At 50.5% G+C, this 20380-nt stretch overlaps 1 protein-coding gene across 2 annotated transcripts in view; it reads left to right on the plus strand.

The window, feature by feature from the left end:
- ARHGAP44 (Rho GTPase activating protein 44) overlaps positions 1-20380 on the plus strand; it is a 164395-nt gene that overhangs the window by 132890 nt on the left and 11125 nt on the right. The window contains exons 11-18 of one of the 2 annotated variants that reach the window (XM_044921776.1): positions 497-608; positions 1027-1108; positions 4688-4768; positions 7247-7360; positions 7974-8065; positions 8826-9006; positions 19225-19242; positions 19995-20216. In XM_044921776.1, coding sequence (XP_044777711.1) covers positions 497-608; positions 1027-1108; positions 4688-4768; positions 7247-7360; positions 7974-8065; positions 8826-9006; positions 19225-19242; positions 19995-20216 — 902 coding nt within the window. The remainder of the gene's footprint in view (positions 1-496; positions 609-1026; positions 1109-4687; positions 4769-7246; positions 7361-7973; positions 8066-8825; positions 9007-19224; positions 19243-19994; positions 20217-20380) is intronic. The other variant, XM_021694847.1, reaches the window with a different exon arrangement.

The raw sequence follows: 20380 nt of genomic DNA on the forward strand, positions 1-20380 counted from the left end.
CTTCTTCCTTCTTCCTTCTTCCTTCTTCCTTCTTCCTTCTTCCTTCTTCCTTCTTCCTTCTTCCTTCTTCCTTCTTCCTTCTTCTTTCTTCTTCTTCTTCTTCTTCTCCTTCTCTTTCTCTTCAGAGCTCACTTTTATACAAGGTACAGTGGTTCGCTTGGAAGAGGTGACAGGGATTCAGAAGTAACTTTAAGAATGAAACACGGAGGGGCCAACCGAGGCGTCGCTCCCTGAAAAGCCACCCCTAGTTTGCCTGTCCCCTGAGGACATAGACTTGGCCTCTAAAAGTAGAGCCCTGCGTCTCCCAGGACACACACGCACGCACACGCACTTACCCTGCAGGGAGCAGGGCAACTATAATATTGGGAGATGGTGATGGGGAAAACGCATCGAGGAGATTTTGGAGGAAGAGAGCCAGGGAGACTTTGTGTTTGTTCCTTTTGCTCGTGTGCCTTTGAGTTGCAGGGCTGTGCACTGACCCCCTGTGCTGTCTTAGGGACTCTTCCGAGTAGCACCGTCTGCCTCCAAGTTGAAGAAGCTGAAGGCCGCTCTGGACTGCTGTGTGGTGGATGTGCAGGAGTACTCAGCAGACCCCCACGCCATCGCAGGTGGGCGCCCCCGGCCCCTTAGCCAGGGGCTCCCTTGTGCTGGAGAGGCTCACAGGGAAGGGCACGTGGTCACGTGACCCTCGAGCCAGTGGCTTCCCAGCATGCGTCAGATGTATCCACTCAAGGCTCAGTTTTAAGCCTGATTGCTGGGCCCCCCTGAGGAAAGATCTCCCCAGTGTGCCGAGAGCAGATGAGGTGATGGTGGGAAATAAGAGGGGGAACCAACGTGATTGGCAGTCCAGGTCCCGCTGCCCTGCCAGAGCCTCCGATCCAGTCACGTGGGAAGCCACCGTGTGGTCGTGGCGTGTGGGTCAGGGGCGCCCATCCCCCGACCCACGCGCCGCGGGTGATGCCGGCTGGTAGGACGCCTCTGTGTGAGTGTGAAGTGGCTCAGAACCAATATTGTGTCGATATCCAGGAGCTTTGAAATCTTACCTCCGAGAGTTGCCGGAACCTCTGATGACCTTTGAACTCTATGACGAGTGGATTCAGGCTTCCAAGTGAGTACACCACGTTTTGCAGTGTGTGGTTGGGTGGCATTTATTTGGGAGTATTTACTGAAATTAGGAAAGTGTGCAACCTATGATCTTACAACTCCGCTTCTTGGTGTTTATCATGGAGAAGTGCTCATACTTGGACCCAGAGAAGCACGTACAAGGATGCTGATGACAGTGTTACTTTGAATAGCAAAAGCTTAAATATGATTAAAGATGTATTGGGGGGGACCAGGGGCATGAAGAAATAAACCATGGCATATCTACACTGTGACATACTCTGTAGTGCTTAAAAACCCTGGTCGAGGGGCGCCTGGGTGGCTCAGTCATTAAGCGTCTGCCTTCGGCTCAGGTCATGATCCCAGGGTCCTGGGATCGAGCCCCACATCGGGCTCCCTGCTCTGTGGGAAGCCTGCTTCTCCCTCTCCCACTCCCCCTGTTTGTGTTCCCTCTCTCGCTGTGGCTCTCTCTGTCAAGTAAATAAATAAAATCTTAAAAAAAAAAACCCTGGTTGAGCTATTCCTGCTAACACGAAAAGATAGGAAGACTTAACTTTTCAGTGAAATAAAACAAGTTAATAAGGACACATATGATATTCTGTTTTTTGTTTTTTTTTTTAAACACAGTCAAAACCATACAATTTTAGGAATGCATCTATAGATGCATAAATGCATAGAAGGTTCTGGATCGTCATGATTCCTTCTGGAGAGAAGAATAGAACAAGGGAGGGGCCATAGGGTCTTCACTCTTGTAATCGTTACAAATATATTAATAACGGCTCATTAGTAGCTAATATAAAAGCTTGACATCTGGGGCGCCTGGGTGGCTCAGTTGGTTGAGCGACTGCCTTCGGCTCAGGTCATGATCCTGGAGTCCCTGGATCGAGTCCCGCATCGGGCTCCCTGCTCGGCAGGGAGTCTGCTTCTCCCTCTGACCCTCCCCCCTCTCATGTACTCTCTCTCATTCTCTCTCTCTCAAATAAATAAATAAAATCTTTAAAAAAAAAAAAAAAGCTTGACATCTGGTCTGCAGGCTGCCCTCAGCCGGGTGCCTCAGAAGGGACATGATTTCTAGAGCTCTCTAGTCGTAGGTTTAGTCTCAAAGCACAGCCAGCTTAGGTTGTCAGGAGGAATGCTCGAGTATGCATGTGCTTCTTTGGGCCCTGCAAGAGCCCAGCTGACCTCCAAGGGAAGCCAGGCTCTGTGTGTGTGGTGTTAGAAGACCCACCAGCTGCAGTCATTTTGCATGGCACTGGCATTTTTCCCCAAGGTAGAGTAGAGACTGTGCGTCAGAAAAGCCAGGCTGATTACCTGGCGTGCTTACGTCTCTTGTGGAGTGTGGGTGTGAGCTCCATGAGGATACTGATCATGAGCAATACCTCTGCCGAGGGTTTTTTACAGGCTTGTCACTGTTCTGAGCTCATTATACGCATTTAACTCATTTAGTTGTCACAGGAACGAACCCTTTGAAAGTGGGTTGTGCTGTTTTCCCCAGCTTACAGGTGAGGAAGGTGAGTCCCAGAGCAGGTGTGTGAATAAATGGCAGAATGAGGATTTGAGTCCAGGGGATCTGGTCTGGAACCCATGTGCCTAGCTGCAGCACTTAACGCCTCTCTAGAGCCACTCAGTGGTCCTAGGGATGAAGAGAAATGAGACCGTATCCTCTGATGGAAACGGTCCCTTTTATTTCCGGGCCGTATATGCGATCTTGATGATAGAGGAGCTAGAAAAGGGAGGACAGCCAGGGCATTGGGATCTGGCCGGGTCTTGGCAGCGTCTCCCCTTTCCCCTCAAGACCCTGATTGGAAGCTTGAGATCAACCAGACCCTCTGCTGAGCACTTTGTACAGAGGCCCCTCTATACCGCTCTTGCCGACTCCAGGTGGGAGGTCGTCCCATGAACCCATTTTACAGATGAGGGAGGTGAGGTTACACAGAGATTCAGTAGTTGGCACGAGATCACGGGCAGGATGGAGCTGGGTCTTTAATGACCTCCCTGCACCAAACCCCCCCCGTCCAGCCTGTGGTCAAATTGCAGCCGCCTCACAAATAGGATCTGTTCACCTTTCCATTTCTAAATGGCATGTTTGGTTTGCACTTCAGAGTCCTAGGGAAAATGTGTTTTGGAGAATGCTTACCTCCTCCTCAAGGCTGAACTGAGAGAAAAGAGAGGTTTTCTCCCCTTGGTCAGGATCTGTGGGTCCACGGCAATGAAGTGTGTGGGTGATGGCCACCGCCCTCAGGGTCCCAGGTTAAGGGGTCAAAGCTGAGCCCTCACCCTGCTGACATTTTCCTTTTAGTTTTTCTGGAGAAAAGATTCTTTGAGCGGAAAGGCCTTCCTAACCATGTGTGCCTTGTAGATTTTCATGAGAAGCATATATAAAATGTAGTCTATAAGTAGTCTCTTTTAATCCTTAGAGGCCTTATTAAAATTTAAAAAAATAAATAAAAACCCTTGGAGCAGACCTTTTGTGGAGTGGAGAATCATTGGTTCGTGGAAATTATCCATCTCTCAGTTAGCTCGTGAAGGTCAGATTTCCGTATGTGTATTTTGAGCTCATATAATGTACCGATTCAAAAGGTGTTTATTGGGGGCGCCTGGGTGGCTCAGTCGTTAAGCATCTGCCTTTGGCTCAGGTCATGATCCCAGGATCCTGGGATCGAGCCCCGCATCGGGCTCCCTGCTCAGCGGAGAGCCTGTTTCTCCCTCTCCCTCTACTGCTCCCCCTGCTTGTGCTCTCTTTGTCAAATAAATAAAATCTTAAAAAGAAAGGAGGAAATGGATAGGCCTTATTTGAAAAGTCTGAAAACCTACTGAAGAACGTAAAAAAGTCTATTTGAACTAAAGGAGAGGAAGTACATAAAGTCAATCTTCCAAAATTAACCTATAAATTTGGTATTTCTAACCAGTATTCAGTATTCCCCATAAAAATCTCAGCAGGAGGGGCGCCTGGGTGGCTCAGTCATTGGGCATCTGCCTTCGGTTCGGGTCATGATCCCAGGGTCCTGGGATCGAGCCCCGCATCGGGCTCCCTGCTCGGCGGGAAGCCTGCTTCTCCCTCTCCCACTCCCCCTGTTTGTGTTCCCTCTCTCGCTGTCTCTCTCTCTCTGTTGAAAAATAAAATCTTTAAAAAAAAAAAAAGTGTTTATTGAGCACCTATGATGCGTCAGATGCCAAGGAACTTTAAGTACCATCTACTGAACTGGACAATAGGCTGCCCCACGAAAGTGGGTTGAGCTCTCTTGACGGGTGTGTTGTATCCTGGTTTCTGTGCCAGTCTCCCTCCTGACAACCCCACGGCCCGGCCTTGCTCTAGAGCGGGTGTCTGGCTTCTTCCCTCCTGCCCCCACCTGCTCCCCTGGCCTGCATTCACCTGAGACCTGTGACATGTGCCGGGGAGGTCTGCAGGACAAGACGGGGGACGCGCAGAGAGGGAAATAGTCGTCACTCAGCACTTGACTAGTAATAGCTCGCCGGGAGGGTCAGGCACAACTGTTGGCTTCTCATTCTCCAGCTGGTTAATATGATTGCCAGTGAGATCTGATTGACCCATGCTCAGCCAGTGGCTTTCCTGTTTATTCCCCAGTATTCAGGAGCAAGACAAGAGGCTTCAGGCTCTGTGGAATGCTTGTGAAAAATTGCCCAAGGCCAATCACAACAACATCCGGTAAGTGGACGGATCCTGGAGACGCGGGGTCAGGGTTATTTAAGCCGCGCACACACGGTTTCCTGGCTAAGGGTCATGGTAACTAGCCTGCGTGGCATTTTATGGGGTGCTGAGCTTGGTTAACGCGCATGGTCTCCTTTCAACCTCAGATGACCTTGCGAGGTTGTTAATGACCACGTTGCCAAGGAAGGAACAGAACGGAAGGCACTATATGACTTTGGAAGGCCATTGGCTAATTTAGTTGAGTTCTCTGATGTGCAAGAAGCAAAGATGAATGCAAGCTGTTTTTAAGATTTTTTACGATTTTTTATTTATCCGTTTGAGAATGAGAGCATGAGTGGGTGGGGGAGGCTCAGAGGGAGAGGGAGAAACAGACTCCCCGCTGAGCAGGGAGCCCGACGCTGGGCTCCATCCCAGGACCCCGGCAGGCAGACGCTCAACCCACGAAGCCTCCCAGGTGCCCCGATATTGTGCGTTTATTGTAAAGATAAGTATTCAGGCACAGCTGGGAGAGGCTGAGCAAACCTGGAGCTGCTTGGCGGAGGTGTCCTTGAGCTCGTCTGCAGGGAGAAGGAGCCAGATGAGTATCCTCTGGTGCTCTACCGTTCACCGCCTCTTTTCGGCACGTCTCTCTCTCTCACTTTCTTTGCTTCTCCCCCCCCCCCCCCGCCCCGCCCCGGGATTTTACTTCTCGCTCCTCTACAGATCTTTTCTGCTCCTCACACTCTCTGCTTCCTCCTCCCTTCGGCTTGCCAGCACCTCTCCTGGCCCTGCCACCCCCCCTCCGTGCTTCCCTAGATGCAGACTCCCAGCTTCAGCTCCTCTTGCCATCTGCCCGAGTATTTCTGCTTTCCTGTTCAAAATTCTAGCAGCCGAAGGTATGGCTCACCCTTAAGAAATTAAACATAGAATTACCATCTGATCCGGCCACGGCACTTCTGGGTATATATAGACCCAGAAGATGTGAAAACAGGGACTTGGTACTGGTACACTCATGTGCATGACAGCATCATCCATAATAGCCAAGAGGTGAAAACAGCCCAAACGGCCATCACTGGGTGTATAAACAAAATATACATGTGATGTGATGTTCGGCGGGTGAATCTTGAGGACATGGTGCCAAACGAAAGAAGCCAGACACAGAAGGACAGATACTGTATGATCCCACGTATATGAGGTACCCGGAGGTCGCACATTCACGGAGACAGAAAGGAGGGGGGCGGGGCTGCCAGGGGGGAGGGGAGCATGGGATGGGAGGGAAGTGTTTAATGGGTATAGAGATTCTGTTCTGGAAGCTAAAAATGATCTGGAGATGGATGGTGGTGATGGTGCTTCACAGTGCGAACGTGCTTAATGCTACCATACACTTAAGAGTGATGAAAGTAGTAATTCTTATGTAGATTATAGCACAAGTAAAAAAAAAAAAAAAAAAAAAAAGTCCCAAGAGCGATTTAACGTACGGCTTCCTCATTAGTTCCTTGAGATATAATTCACATACCGTTGTGTCCTCTTAAAGGTGCGATTTAGTGGTTGTTTGTACGTGTGTTGACTCACACAACTACCACCACTCACTTTAGACCATTCTCATCACCCCACAAAGGAACCCTGTTCCCATTAGCCGTCACTCTCCATCCCCCTGCCCAAGCCCGGCCCCTGGCAAACACGAATCTACCTTCTCTGTCTCTGCAGATGTGCTTCTGCTGGACATTTCACCTGGGTGGAGTCCTACAACACGTGGGCTTTTGTGTCTGGCTTATTTCACTCAGGATAATGTCCTCGAGGTTCATCCATCCGTGTGGTAGCGCATGTTAGTATTTCGTTCCTTTTCATGGGTGAATAGTATTCCGTTGTATGGATAGACCACGTTTTATTTATCTGTTCCTCCCTCAGTGGACATTTTGGATGGTCTCCACTTTCTGGCTGGCTTGCATAACACTGCTGGGATGCACATTTATGTACAAGTTTGCGTGTGGGCCTGTTTCCCTTGGGTAGGTCTCTGGGAGTGAATTGTTGGCTCTGGTGCTAAATCTATGTGTAGCTTTTTTTCCCATTAGCTCTCAAAGCCCCACTGAAGTGAATCCCAGGGGACACCAGCCCTGGCATGTAGAGGTCCCTGCTGATGACACCTGGACACTTTGCTTCTCACCTCTGCACACAGGGAGAGTGGCAGGTGACTGAGGTTTGAAAAGGAGGAGGGACTTCAGGTCACCAGAGCCTGAGTCAGAAGGAAAGACGGAGAATTTCTCTGGCCAGGGTTCACGGCAGCGGATGTTGGCATGTAGCCAAGTGAGATCGGAGTCTGTCTGTTTCTCAAGCATTCTCATGGCTGGATACGTTACACGTCTTCATTATAATGCAGGATGTAGGAGTCTCGTTGTCAGTAAGATGGGCTACGTGAGAGAGATTTCTGCCCTCTGCTGGGGGAATGTGGCTGGGGTTGAGCCCGAGTTGAACCTGGCCCTTCTGTCTTCCTTTCAGATACTTGATCAAATTTTTATCCAAGCTATCAGAATATCAAGATGTAAACAAGATGACTCCCAGTAACATGGCAATTGTGTTAGGACCCAACCTCCTGTGGCCGCAAGCAGAAGGGTGAGTGCACAGGGAGGAACATGCAGAGGGGTGGCGTGTGGGCAGGACAACCAGGGCCCCAGATAAATCATCAGCCTCTTTTATTTGTCAAGTCCTATTTCTCTCTTGGCCTGCTCATGTTTTAGGCTCAGGAGAAGACCCAGAATTCTGTAGATCTTTCTCAATGATGGTCTCAGAGCTACAGGCCTGCAGTGAGCTCAGGTCTTCTCTGAGCTAATCTGAGTCTGCAGTGGGCCAGGCAAGCTCTTCTAAGCCTTCCTCACGCTCTGTGAAGAGCACACATCCCAGCATCTGGATGCAGGGGATGGAGGGCTGTCTCAAAAGAGAGAACAGAGTTGGAAAGCAGATGAATCTGGCATTTGTGAGAATCACACCTCACAGTGAAAGGTGCCTGATACTTGGTGATTTCGTATATATTACTCATTCACACGTCTCTTGTAAGGAGGACATCTATGGAAAGGTGAAGTGTCCTTCCAAAGAGAAAGCCTACTCTCAGACCTAGGTCAGCAGGCTTCCGGTCCAGGGGCCGTTCCCAGGCTGTGCAGCCAGGTGTGCTTCGCCGCTGCCTCGGCTAGTAACCTGGCCCTGCCCCCTCTCTGCTCTGTACTCGCAGGAACATCACGGAAATGATGACCACAGTTTCACTGCAGATTGTTGGGATCATCGAGCCCATCATCCAGCATGCAGACTGGTTCTTCCCTGGGGGTACGTGGTGGCATCGAGATACGGGAGTTGGGGGCCGGGGGAAGAATAAGAGTGTTACTGTGAGTTCACAACTTCTGAAACCAAAGGTGTTTGTCATTAATCCTACACACATGCGTGAGTCATGGCGGTTTCTTACTATCTAATCCCCGACTGAGTGACATTCTGGCCACAGGTGTCCACTGCCCACACTAACCAGCCAACAACCATAGCGATCTTAGTGAAATCTCTGGTTTCCAATCCTTCTCAATGTTTTATCTTTGGTTTTCCAGAAAGACAATGTCGTCATCTATAAGTAATAGTACTGCCTCTTATTTTATTTTCTTGACTTATTCCATTGGCCAGCACTTTTCCAATAGTGTTAAATAACAGCAGTGGGAGTGGGCATTGCCCTTTTTCCTGATTTGATTAAGACTGCTCTGGTGTTTCACTTGTAACCATGAGGTTTGAGATAGATGATTTTGTCTTTTTCCGAGAGTACCCATCTGTTCCTGTTTCACTAAGTTGGCTTTTAACCATGAATAGAAACTGTTTTATTTAATGTTCATCATATTTAGTGTGATAGGTGAGCACTTGTGTTCACCTGCTAATAGGATGAATTATATTAGGATGAATTCGTATCAACAGACGACCTAACGTTGAACCACGGGACACAGTTTTCTAGGGGTAAAGTGTAGAGGACAGGCCGCATCAGCTCATCTCTCTTCCAGCCGGGAACGGCGTGACCAATAGATCGCGTACACCCATTCTCTCATCCCTGCAGAGATAGAGTTCAACATCACCGGGAATTACGGGAGTCCCATACACGTGAACCACAATGCCAACTACAGCTCCATGCCCTCCCCAGACATGGACCCCGCTGACCGGCGCCAGCCTGAGCAGGCCCGCCGGCCCCTCAGCGTTGCCACGGATAATATGATGCTGGAGTTTTACAAAAAGGATGGGTATGAACCAGTGTCCCTTTCTCAGTGTTGGAGGGGCGGAGGGGGGGAGGGGTGGGGAGTTAACACCAAACCAGATTGCCGGGAAGGTTGCACTCTCTAGCAGCAGTTTAGGCGATGTGTAGCAATTAAGCTGTTGCCTCCTTCTCTATGTTTTCTCTGTGCTGTTGTGACTGAGTCCCTTGGCTTGCTTCCCTTGCTCTAGGGACGGAGGTAAGTGCAGTATTGATTACTTCTCACCAGAAGGAAGGAAAAAAAAAAAAAAGAAAGTTGGCCAACAAGGGCAACGAAGAGAAATACGTGAACACTTTATTTTCACTCAAAATGTATAAACGTAGGTCAGTTCTCAAATCCCAAATGGTTTTTCACTGACAATGGCTCTGCTCCTTCCCATTCTTCAGCAACACTCCTGCATAAGCATCTCCTGGAATGCGTGGTTGAACGTTTCCAGGTTCAGTCTCTTTGAAACAGAGAGCAAACCTACACTTGAAGCAACCTGAATGTAAAGTCCTTGTAAGTGTTTAAGACGCCTTCCCATCGTTGATGATTGATACCTACACCTTCTGTGATGGAGTCCCCACGAGACTCATAAATGCGTTCAACTTCATTTGCATGGCAACGGCCCTCTCTACACTCCTATTCAGATCAGGTCACGTAACGTGTTAACTGCGTACTGTGGTTCCCAAAACCAATAAAGTGGGCATAAACAGGTTTGGTAACGAGCACAGCTGATCCGTGGGGAGCGGCAGCCACGACAACTGTGCATTGAGAGCACCCCGCAAGTTCAAGGCATCAGCGGACTGTGTCTTACAGAAGGAACGGGGATTGCATTGTTTGCTCCAGCAAGCCAGTCGAGTAAACTTTGGTTAAGAATTAAAAATTGCGGTTGTAGCACAAAATTCAGCGGCTGCTCTTTCAAAATGGACCAGGAGCATAAAGCACTGAATGGGAATATATTATCAGAGATTCGGACAACAACCTTCCGCCTCCCTGACAGATCTTGAGGCAGCCAGAAAGATCTCCTTCCTCCTAAGGAAGGGCCTCAGGGGAGGTTGAAAACCAAGAACTGTAGGGGTGCATCTTACTGTTCACCCCTCTTGGTTTCTGAGTGGGAGCTGGCCCTGGGGACCTGACCTGTGTCCTGGGATGACGGATCCCTGCTTGTCTCCTCACCCTGCGGAGACCCTTGCTGTGTGAGGCAGCCGGGGGGGGTTTCTGCTCTGTGCTGTTGGTTATTGTTTCTCCAGCAAATGGGGAAAGAAAAACTAGAAATTCCTAGAAGTTGGAGAGAGTAAGGGGAAATTCCTTAAATCTTTTTTTTTTTTTTTAAGATTTATTTATTAGAGGGGGGGGGTTGGGAGCAGAGGGAGAGAGAATCCTAAAGCAGACTCCCTGCTGAGCGCAGAGTCCAAGGACTCGGGGCTCGATCCCAGGACCCTGAGATCATGACCTGAGCTGAAATCAAGAGTCGGATGCTTAACCGACTGAGCCACCCAGGTGCCCCTTGAATGATGATATGTTAAGCAACTGCCTCCTCTCTGATGGCGATCGGTCATTCAAGAACTTGGTAAATGATCTGCCCGTTCCGCACACTGTTCTGATTTAAAGCCAAAACTGCCACCATCAACTTTAAGGGTATAGGGAGGGGATGCGCTGCATAAATTACTCTTGCACGCTAAATGGATGTGGTTTATGTATTTTAAAATTTGTATTAAACATGAAATTAAGTGGAGGGCTTACTGGTTTAGGGTCACCCTTGCTCCATTGCCTAGGGTGCTGGCCCAGGTGCTTTAAGGTACAGTGAGCTTGCAGATGATCAGTTTCTAACCAGCTTTCCCAGAAACAGAAGCCTAAAGTTGTAAGTGTTCTGGGGGGAGAAGAAAGCCATTTGCATCAGCTGAAGGCCCCTGTTCTATTTTAGCAACACTAGGGGCATTCTCCACATTTATCCCATTTCTGAGCTCTGAAAATCTACGGACACATTTTAAAGTCTTCATACTACCCTCTTGAAACACTGACAAATTGAAGCTCACTTTACGAAAGCATTTTGGTCAAGTTAAAAAAAACAAACAAACAAACAATTGTATATCATTTTCCTGGCTGATGGCTGTTATGACCTAGACATCATACAAAGTGGTTCACTCCCATCCCAGCTCCAGGCTTTGGTCCTGCTGCCTTTGATTCAGGATGACTCGGGAAACTGAGTTTCTTTAGCAAGACCTGGAGGCAGATTTTGGAGCTCACATCCACCTTTCTCATTATTGTGGTTGGCAGAATAATGGTCTCCCCCAAAAGCTAGCAGCAGGTCCTGAACCCTGGAACCTGTAAATACTACCTTATTTGGGAACAGGGTCTTTGCAGATATGATTAAAATAAGGACCATGAGGAACCACTCTGGATTACCAGGGTGGCCCCTAAATGCAATCCCATGTATCATAAAATGCAGAAGGAGATTTGACATAGGCATGCGGAGAAGGACAAATGCGAAGATGGAGCGGAGAGAGATTTAAGGATGTGGCCGCATGCCAAGGAATGTAAGCCACCGGAGGCCAGAAGAGGCAAGAAACAGCTTCTCTCCTGGGGCCTCCGGAGGGAGCACAGCCCTCCTGCCATCTTGATTTCAGCCTGTTGCCACTGATTTTGGCCTTCTGGCCTCCAAAAGGGCGAGGGACTACATTTCCGTCATTTACTGACTTTGTGGTACTTGTTACAGTAGCCACGGGGACCTAATACATCCCTCCACATGCCAGGAGCTTCATGGTAGAAATGGCAGCAGGTGCTTGGTCCGCTCCCCACTGAGGGTCGAAATCTAAGCGCACTCCCTCTGACTATGAGCTGGCCTCAGCGACTGACTTATCTACCAGAATGTGGCAGAAGTGATGTGCTAGGACTTCGGAAGCTGGGTCAGAAAGAGCCTTGTCGATTATGCCTGGGTCCCTTGAATACTCACTCTTAGAACCCTGTTACCTCGCCGTGTGGGAGCCTGGGCAGCCCCTCAGAGAGCAGTTCAAGCCCCTGGCCTTCACCCCCAGCTGGGCACCGAGCTGACAGCCCTCACCCACTTACCAGCTTTGGGAGGGAATGGTCTTGGAGTCTTCCTCACCAGGCCGAACCTTCTCAGCTGATGCTGTATACCATACATAACTGTGCCTGCCAGACTCTGCCAAGAGTGTGGATTTGTGACCCAGATAAAAAATAAGCTGCTTCGTTTCAAGGGTGGCTCGTTACGCAACAGAAGATAGAACAAGCTTTTAAAAAAAAGAAGGCTGCTCTCCGGTGGCCCCGACCCCATTCTTCAAGGCTGCCCTGATTGGCCTGGGCTGGGATTAAGGCACTGGTACATTTTAAAAGTGTTCTGGCTGATGATTCTCATGTGCCTGTAGGATTGAGAAGCACTGAATCACAGAAAGATTTTGCCATTCTGAATAAAGAATTTGGCAGGGATACAATTTTTAAAAAATTTTTCAAAATTTTCCTTCTGTAGCCCTCGGGTGTTGGTGTGAGATACGAGCTGTCCTGACTCTGCCAACACTCTGAACCACAAAGTATTGATTAGGTCACCCCGTGTGCCCTTACACCCTGTGTAAGCTCCGACTTGGAAATTTGAGGCTACAGGTTACTATGTATTTTTCATGCCTTGTTAGTATTGGCTTTTTGTTTTGTTTTATAGAATAGCGACATCTGTTTCATGGATCCTTTGTCCCAAATAATACACGAAAATAATCTGGCAGATCCCTTTTATTTTTCTGACGACGGCAGTGTCATCCCTGGTCCCATCAAATATTTTTTTATGTGAGCCCTACTGCCGCCTTTTTTTTTTTTTTTAATTTTTTATTTATTTGACAGAGACAGCGAGAGGGGGAACACAAGCAGGGGGAGTGGAGCCCTACTGCCTTCTAAAGAGTTGGCCAAGAGGTCCGCACTCTCTTGCCCATTGGTCGGGGGGACCCATAGTCCCTCAGCATTTGTCTGATGCCTCCATTGGCCACGTCCCTGGCAGAGTCGGAACAAACTCAGCTGGGATCGTTGAGAGGACAAGCCTGGAGGTGAGAAGAGAAATGATGTCCGTGGTGGACCATCCTTCCTCGTTCACGTCTCCCTCTGATGGCTCTCGTCCTCCCCCTTTCTACTCCTCTCTGCCTCCTGCCTGCTGCCAGCCGTACACTTCAGAAACCCCACTGGTACCACCGCTGCCTATCCCATACACACAGTCTCCCTGCTGCCTGTTTGCTGCCGGAGACTGGCCCATGGTCTCCACTGTTACCCTCTTGGCTGACGTCTGTCCCGCTGTGCCGGCTCAGTCCTAGCCTCTGGAGTCCCAGCAGGATGGCAGTCTGTCCACAGAAATCCCAGTGGCCTTGGCTCTTTATACTCGGAAGACCGATGCATAGCTCCTCTTTCATGTCTGGAAACTTGATGTGCCTGCCGCCGTTTTGCTTGTCCCACAGTGGTCTGGTCCTCAGAGATGCGCTACCAGAGCCACTTGACTGCAACCCCAAAATCTATGTGGTTTCCCCAAGAGCTCAGTTTGGTGTGGGACGCATCCTTCACCTGTGTTTGACACCTGCTCTGCGATGGGTCTTGTCCCACCCACCTGGACCTTCATCTAGATGCCCAGCAATTTGGAACAGGCATCTTTAATTGAGAAGGTTCGGGAGCAATGTGAAAGGTGCTCTCTGGACGACTAGTTCCACGGTTGGTCGTATTGGGTTGGGAGGGGACAGAAACCTGGGGTCTGATGGGCTGCTGAAGCCAGTTCACGTAGTGTATGACTTCTTAGGATCTTAAGCATATCGTGACGGGTCACAGATCTTCATAAGGTGGCTGTGGCATGCTTCTTTTCCCAGATTTATTAAATCAGAAAACCCATGGCCACCCGACGACCGGAACTAGGGGCTTCTGTAATTGCAGATATTAGGGTGCTCTGCAGACCCTGCAGGGGAGGATGGACAGGGCACAGAGACCGTGACCCCAAAAGGCATGTCACTGTGGCTAGCTGGTGCAATAATTTTATTTCAGATAGAGCCTGAAGCTGTCTGAAGACAAGCTTACCTAGAAAGCCATCCCGGGTACCAGTGGGAAATTTGACTCCTATTTTGGGTTTGCATTGGCCAAATGGACCTTGTTAGAGGTATATTCTTGGCCCGGGGCCCCAGCACAGCTTCCACACCGCCAGGATTTACGCGTTTGTGGGTGCTGAGACTGGGTCTGTGAAATGTGGCCAGAGGACTCCAGCCTTTATTTGTACTGGGGAGGTGAAGAAACTTCATTGTTATGTATTTAAGAAAGGAATTATCTATCCCCGGTGAACTGGAAATCACCTGATTCTGGCCTTTCCCAGGTGAGTGTAGGCAAGGCTAAGTCTTAGGATGTTCAGGTTTCCTGTCACTCACCATCTGGGGGCCCCACAGGCCCCTGCCACTGCTCCCTGGCCCCCAAGTTTATCTTAAACATTCCCTGAACTTACAAGTCTTCAGCGGATACTTGGCGACCTTCCCAAATTCCCCAGGCTCTGCCATCTGATGGCAGATGCGTTTCTTGTCTCCTCTCTCTTGGCTGGCCTTTGCCAAATGTAACTGCTTTTTAGAACAGCAACCCAGATCTCTCTAGACTTGTGTATTTCAAAACCATATTTTAGTTAGTACCTCTGGCTAGGCTTGTTCCTGATCAGGATTCAAAAGCAGCGTGGCAGATGTCTGTCCTACAGAGGGGAAAAAAGCAAAAAGCACCTGCTAATCTTGACGATCCATTCCCTAGAATGGTTCACAGCAAACTTCTGCTCCGTGATAAATGCGTTCTTTATGTAGATGCCTGATCTTCTCTCTTTCAGATTTGGGCTTTTTTCTTCCTTCTTCCTTCCACTGGTGCAGTCCTTTGTCTCTTAATTTTTAAGGTTCTGGATCTTATGCTTTCCCTGTGTGGCCTACCAGGTTACAGACTCTACAACAGGAATACCACTTCATTTCCTGCATCAGGGGAGACATTTCTAGGTCTGACCTTTCTACTCCCTTGTCCACGTGCCTTGTGAGAGAAGAATCCCCCTTACGTGAAAGAGCCCTATTATGGACATGCAAAGGATGAACTTTGGGGGTCGGGCTCTCTTCCGAGTTCAAATTCTGGCCACGTGACCTTGGGAAGTGACTTACCCTCTGCATGCCTCTGTTTCTTTAGATGAAAAGTGGAGAACTAAGAGTTTGTTTTGAGCATTAAGTAAAATCTTACTTAGGAAGCATTCAGAAAAATGCCCAGCCTGTGGGAAACGTCAGCTGCTTCGAGGACACAGACTAGGTTTTTGAGTGCCATTGTCCTGTTTTTAAGATGGCGACATGCCTGGGCGTGCTTCTCCAGGAGGAACTCTGCCCGGCGCCTTCCTTTGCCATCACGCTAAGAACGCCATGAGCGTCTGTTTGTCCATCTCCACCCACCCACGGGCAATCGGGCTAGTTTCGCAAGCACAAAATACACCAAAGCCAACATGGGCTGGCCGAGGACTGTGAAGGACTGGCCTTCTGTAGGGTGAAGGGTTGTGGCCGTTTCTGCCTGAGCCTCCTGCTCCCCATCATAAGTTTTGTTTCCCAAAGAACCTTTCAGCCAAGATGAGACCTTTCTGGTTCGGCCCTTCTTTCCTGCGCAGATGCCCTGGGCTAGGCGGTAAGACTTCAGGAAAGAAGAGGATCCCCTCTTTGTTTTTCTGTTCCTTAAGCCTAGAGTCCTCCACGGATGCTTTCCCCTCCTCTGAAACCCACAGTGGCCCATCTCACCAGATTCCTGCAAGACTCAGGAAGCTAGGAAAAAGGGGGACTCTCTTCCTCGTTCGGTCCCCTTCTACCAGAGAACCCCCCCGCCTCCCAATCTTTGGTGTTTTGTTAAGAAGGGAAGACAGTCTCGTGGCAGATCCTGTAAACCCAGGTGGCATGACCCAGATGGGGGTTTTCCCAGTGTCTCCATCTCCCGCTAGCCTGATTCACAGGCACCGTATGCTTCTGTCCCCCTCCTGTCAGCCTGTTTTAGGCTTAGGTTCACGATCTATTTCTTTCTCCGTGAGGATTACAAAAAAACAAAACTGTACTTGGCACCTATTAGGACAGAGCATTATCATCATCAAGCCTGCCGCTTGTTGGCTTCTTAGCAGGTGCTTAATAATTTGTACACACTGTTCTTGTTCTTTGCAACCCTAAGGAGGAGGGGTCACTATTATTCCCATTTTACAGAGAACCATCAGAGGAAACTAGATGTTCAGTAACTCATCCCTGTCACACAGTAATGAGAAAATCTGGGATTCAAACCCCAAATCCCTCCTTCCAGAGGGCAGTACTGCTCCCCTGGAGCATTGGAGTGAGCAGGACAGGGAGTGGGGTCACCCCATTGCCTAGCTGCCACTCCAGCTCCTCACAATCCAGCTACCCAGCCTCTATCTTCCCTCCATGAACGTGCCCCATGATTCTCTATGTTCTCCAACTTGTCAACCCCATAAAATGCCATTGGCATAGCCAGATGGACTTCTTATAGGGCACACCCTGTGTTTCCCACCCCTCACCCATCACTGTGGCCCCTTGAGTGGCCACTTGGCTTCCTTCCCCAGGTTAAGGGTCCAAGAGCATGCTAAATGTATCTTACCACTCAGTTGCTGGTAAATTACCTTCACAGCAATGCTGGAAATGGGATGGGAGGTATTAGCTTCATTCTGTAGATGAAGAGTGGCTTAACTGGGTCTAGAGGCTTGGATGGTTCCAGAACCTATTCCCCGATACCATCTGTTAGGAAAGCTACAAAGTGTGTCCTATGATAAGTTCCATACAAATATAAGGTTCCGGTAGACTAGGAGGAGTTCAACAGGGCAGATTGTGCGTCAGTAGGAATTGTCATTGGGTACCCCCTCCATGCATCCCAATGATGAGTGGCTGAGAACTCTGAATTCCCTGCCCCCTTGGCTCTTTACCCTAAAAGACAGGAGTGGGAGACGGGCATCCTAGGGCCAAATGCGGGCACTCCTTTCCTGCCTCCTTACTCCCACCTCCCACAGGACCCAGAAAAAGCCAGAAGCGAGGCTTGCCCTGAGGTCCCTTCCAGGATTCTGGAACATACTCCTGCCTCCTGCTTATTAATTTCCAAACCCTCTGCTTCTAATAGAGCTTCTTCCCGGCCTCTGGCTTCTTGCTCTGCCCTGGATTCATCTCTGAAGGGGTCTGAAAACCAGTTCCTCTAAGTTTTCTCCAGGAAGCACTGGGCCACGGGAAATCTTGGACATCCAGACTGGCCTGAGAGATCTGGGCAGTGACTTCTAATGGAGTCAACAGTGTTTGATTAATTATACTTCCATTTCACTCCTCTCTTGGTAAACACAATCAGTTTCTTGACTCTGACAACTGTTGCTTCTGTCTGTGATAAAACAACAGAAACTTCTGTAACCTTTGGGTTGTATTCCTCCTATCTTTGAATAGCTTCCCCTCTGTGGCAGTGTGCCAAGCAGTTTTACCATTTTTGTCTTCGGGTTGGGGTTTATGTAGACATTCAAACGTTTAAATATTCCATTTATTTATACCAATTTTTTTTTCCTGAAAGCAAATATGCGTTGAGTCCCCCCCAAGAGCACTGCCTTTGTGGTTGATTTGTAAAGATTTGTACTGCTTTTCGAAAAGATCGGCGAATGTTTGATGCACGTGCAGTAGGAACGTGAGGAGCTGCCTCCCCTCAGAAAGGAGTTTCAGCGGGGAAAGTGGGGATTGCACGCGGCACAGCAGTGTCTTTGTAAAAGCAGAAGTGTGTGCTCAGCTCTTGGTTCTTGGTTGCTGATTTTTGCCACGGGTATTTCCCGGGTCTCGCTCAGTGTGTCCCCCATGCCCTAGCTGGCCCCTTTGCTTGGTAAACCGGATCACCAGGGCGGCTGGTGTCTGAGCTTCTGATGCTTGAAGATGCCATTGGAAGTAGAAGGCATCCCCCAGGAGCCCTGATCCTGGAGCCCATGCCCACCTGGTGCTTCCCCACCCCCACCCCCGAATGGAAAGAGCATAGGGTAAGGAAAATGGGGTAAGACCGACATCCCCTAGGGCTCCTTCTGTTGATCACCATTGCGGACATCTTGCATGCATGTCATCCTCGCTCACCAGTGCAGCTAAGTGCTTCCACTTCCCTCCCCCAAGTGGAATATGAAGCTCATTGGCGCTTTTCATCCTGATAAATTCGGAAACCCATAGTTTGATAGTCCCTTGCAGTCCCCTTTAAATGTCAGGGGATGCAACTGGACCTTTTCCCCGAGTTTTGCCTGGCCCCCAAGAGTGATTCTGGAGCTCCTGCTTATTTATTGGCGGAGGGTCTGCAGACCCAAGAGGACTTGAGAACCAGTGGGTCCTGGAAAGAGACCCAGCCCCCGGAACGCCCGCCCCCAACTCCCCAGGTGCCTCCTCGGAGCCATACAAGGGAGGTGAGAAATAGTAACAATGACAGGACATGAAAAGTGTCAGGAGGCTGTCATTTACTGCCATCTCACTGCGGGCTGTACCCCATGGCTCGCTTCCTTAAAGGACCCAAATCCTACCCGATACAGCTCATCTCCAAACCTGCACCTTTTTTGTTGGTTTGTTGGATCTCGCTGCTGGTCTCTTAAGGTAAATGCCCTGCTGGGTGGGCAGAATTCATAGTGTACGAGCTCTGTGCCTCTGACCGGTGTGGGGCAGAGTAAGCACCCGATCACCCTCTACCCACACCCCACTGTGCCTGTCTATCCGCAGCAGACACAGATGCCGGAAGGTTTCCTCCCTGCTCGAATGTCTGTGTCTCCCTCAGTACGGCAAAGGTCAGGCCTTGGCTTCGTCAGTGAAGGTCTTGACTTCATACCACAGTACCAGTTAGCTCCTAGACCAGAGGAAAGAAAGAATAGGCTTCCAAATCATGTAACTTGGAAGCCAGCAGAAGTCAGCTAGTTCTGACTTCTATTTCCCCCTTAGGACACCCTCTCCGCCCCCACCCCCGACACCCCTACCCCTACACACACCAGTATCCGCTCTCCAGCTTCTCTCTTTATTCGTGTTGGAATAAAGGATAGGAACTTCACGCCTTCAAACAGAAGAGTCCCTTTAACTAGAGAGGCCAACTAAATCGAATCAAATTCGTGGCACAGCAAAAGCCTCACGCTCACACCCTGACCTTGGCAAGACAACCTGGGTGTCCAAAGGAAGGCATAGTTTTTTTGACACTAATATCTGTATGTTTCTGTCCCTGCAGCCTTAGGAAAATCCAAAGGTACGGTATCCTCGGGTAGCGACGAGGCCATGTTCAATCTCTGAAAACAAAGCAAGCCATGCGTTTAGTGAGCTCTGCGAGAGAGTGGATGTGCCGTGTTTGGTTGCTTGGCCGACTTAACGGGAGCTGGGTCTCCGTGGTTGAAACCGAATCGCAGCCCGGAGTGACCATAGGCATGCCTTACCTGCCGAGTAGACCCGCGGGTGTGGCCAGCAGAGACTGTAGCTCGGCCAGGGTCCCCGGGCTAGTGCAGGAGTCCTGAGTCGGGCCCGTGCCCTAGACCCCAAGTGACAAAAAAGAAGGACGCGTATTTAGATTTAGAGGTCTCCCGCTGGTCAGTGCCACGTTCTAGTGCGATGCTGCCCCGCTGCCGCCCCCCGCCCCCATCCTGCCCACCTCCATCTCCCACTCGGGGGTTGGGAGTGAGTGCCCCCAGAGAGGCTGCATTCTGCTCTGGGGGCGAGCTTGGACTCCACACGCAGGTCCTGAGGCCAGCTGGCTTTGGCAGAGGGAGGAAGCGGAGCCGCCCGGCGCGCCGGGGGCTGCTGCTGTGCGGCCGGGCCCGGAGCGGCCTCGGGCAGGCGTGCGGGTCGCAGCGCCCCGGCCCGGCCTCGCTTCCCCGGGCCCAGGAGGGTGCTAAGGCTGCGCTGTTGTTCTCCTGGCGGACGTGCTTGAATGTGTCCGCTGCGCGGGGGAGGGCGCGTGCTCCTGGTCACGCGTGGGTAAGCGGGTGTCTTTGTGTCCCTCGCCAGCATGGGCGTGAGGGTCATGGACACGTCCTGGGTGGCCCGAAGAGGCTCCTCGGCCGGCAGGAAGGCGTCCTGCGCCCCGCCCACCATGCAGCCCCCCGCGCCGCCCGCCGAGCTTGCCGCGCCTCTGCCGTCGCCCCTCCCGGAGCAGCCCCTGGACGGCCCCGCGGCGCCCTCGCTGTCGCCGTCGGGCTTGGGCCTCCAGCCCGGGGCCGAGCGCACCAGGTAAGCGGGGCCCGGCCGGCCGTGGCGCGCGCGCGTGCACGCGGTACGGGGGCGGGTGGGCCGCGCTCCAGGACGCTGTCACCTCCCCGTTCCCGAGCCTTTGCGTTTGGCGTTCTGCATCCTGCTGGTACGCAGCGAGGGATTCCCAGCACACACACCCCCCC

The sequence above is a fragment of the Neomonachus schauinslandi genome, chromosome 15 (genome assembly GCF_002201575.2).
Source record: "Neomonachus schauinslandi chromosome 15, ASM220157v2, whole genome shotgun sequence".
NCBI classification, from domain to species: domain Eukaryota; kingdom Metazoa; phylum Chordata; class Mammalia; order Carnivora; family Phocidae; genus Neomonachus; species Neomonachus schauinslandi.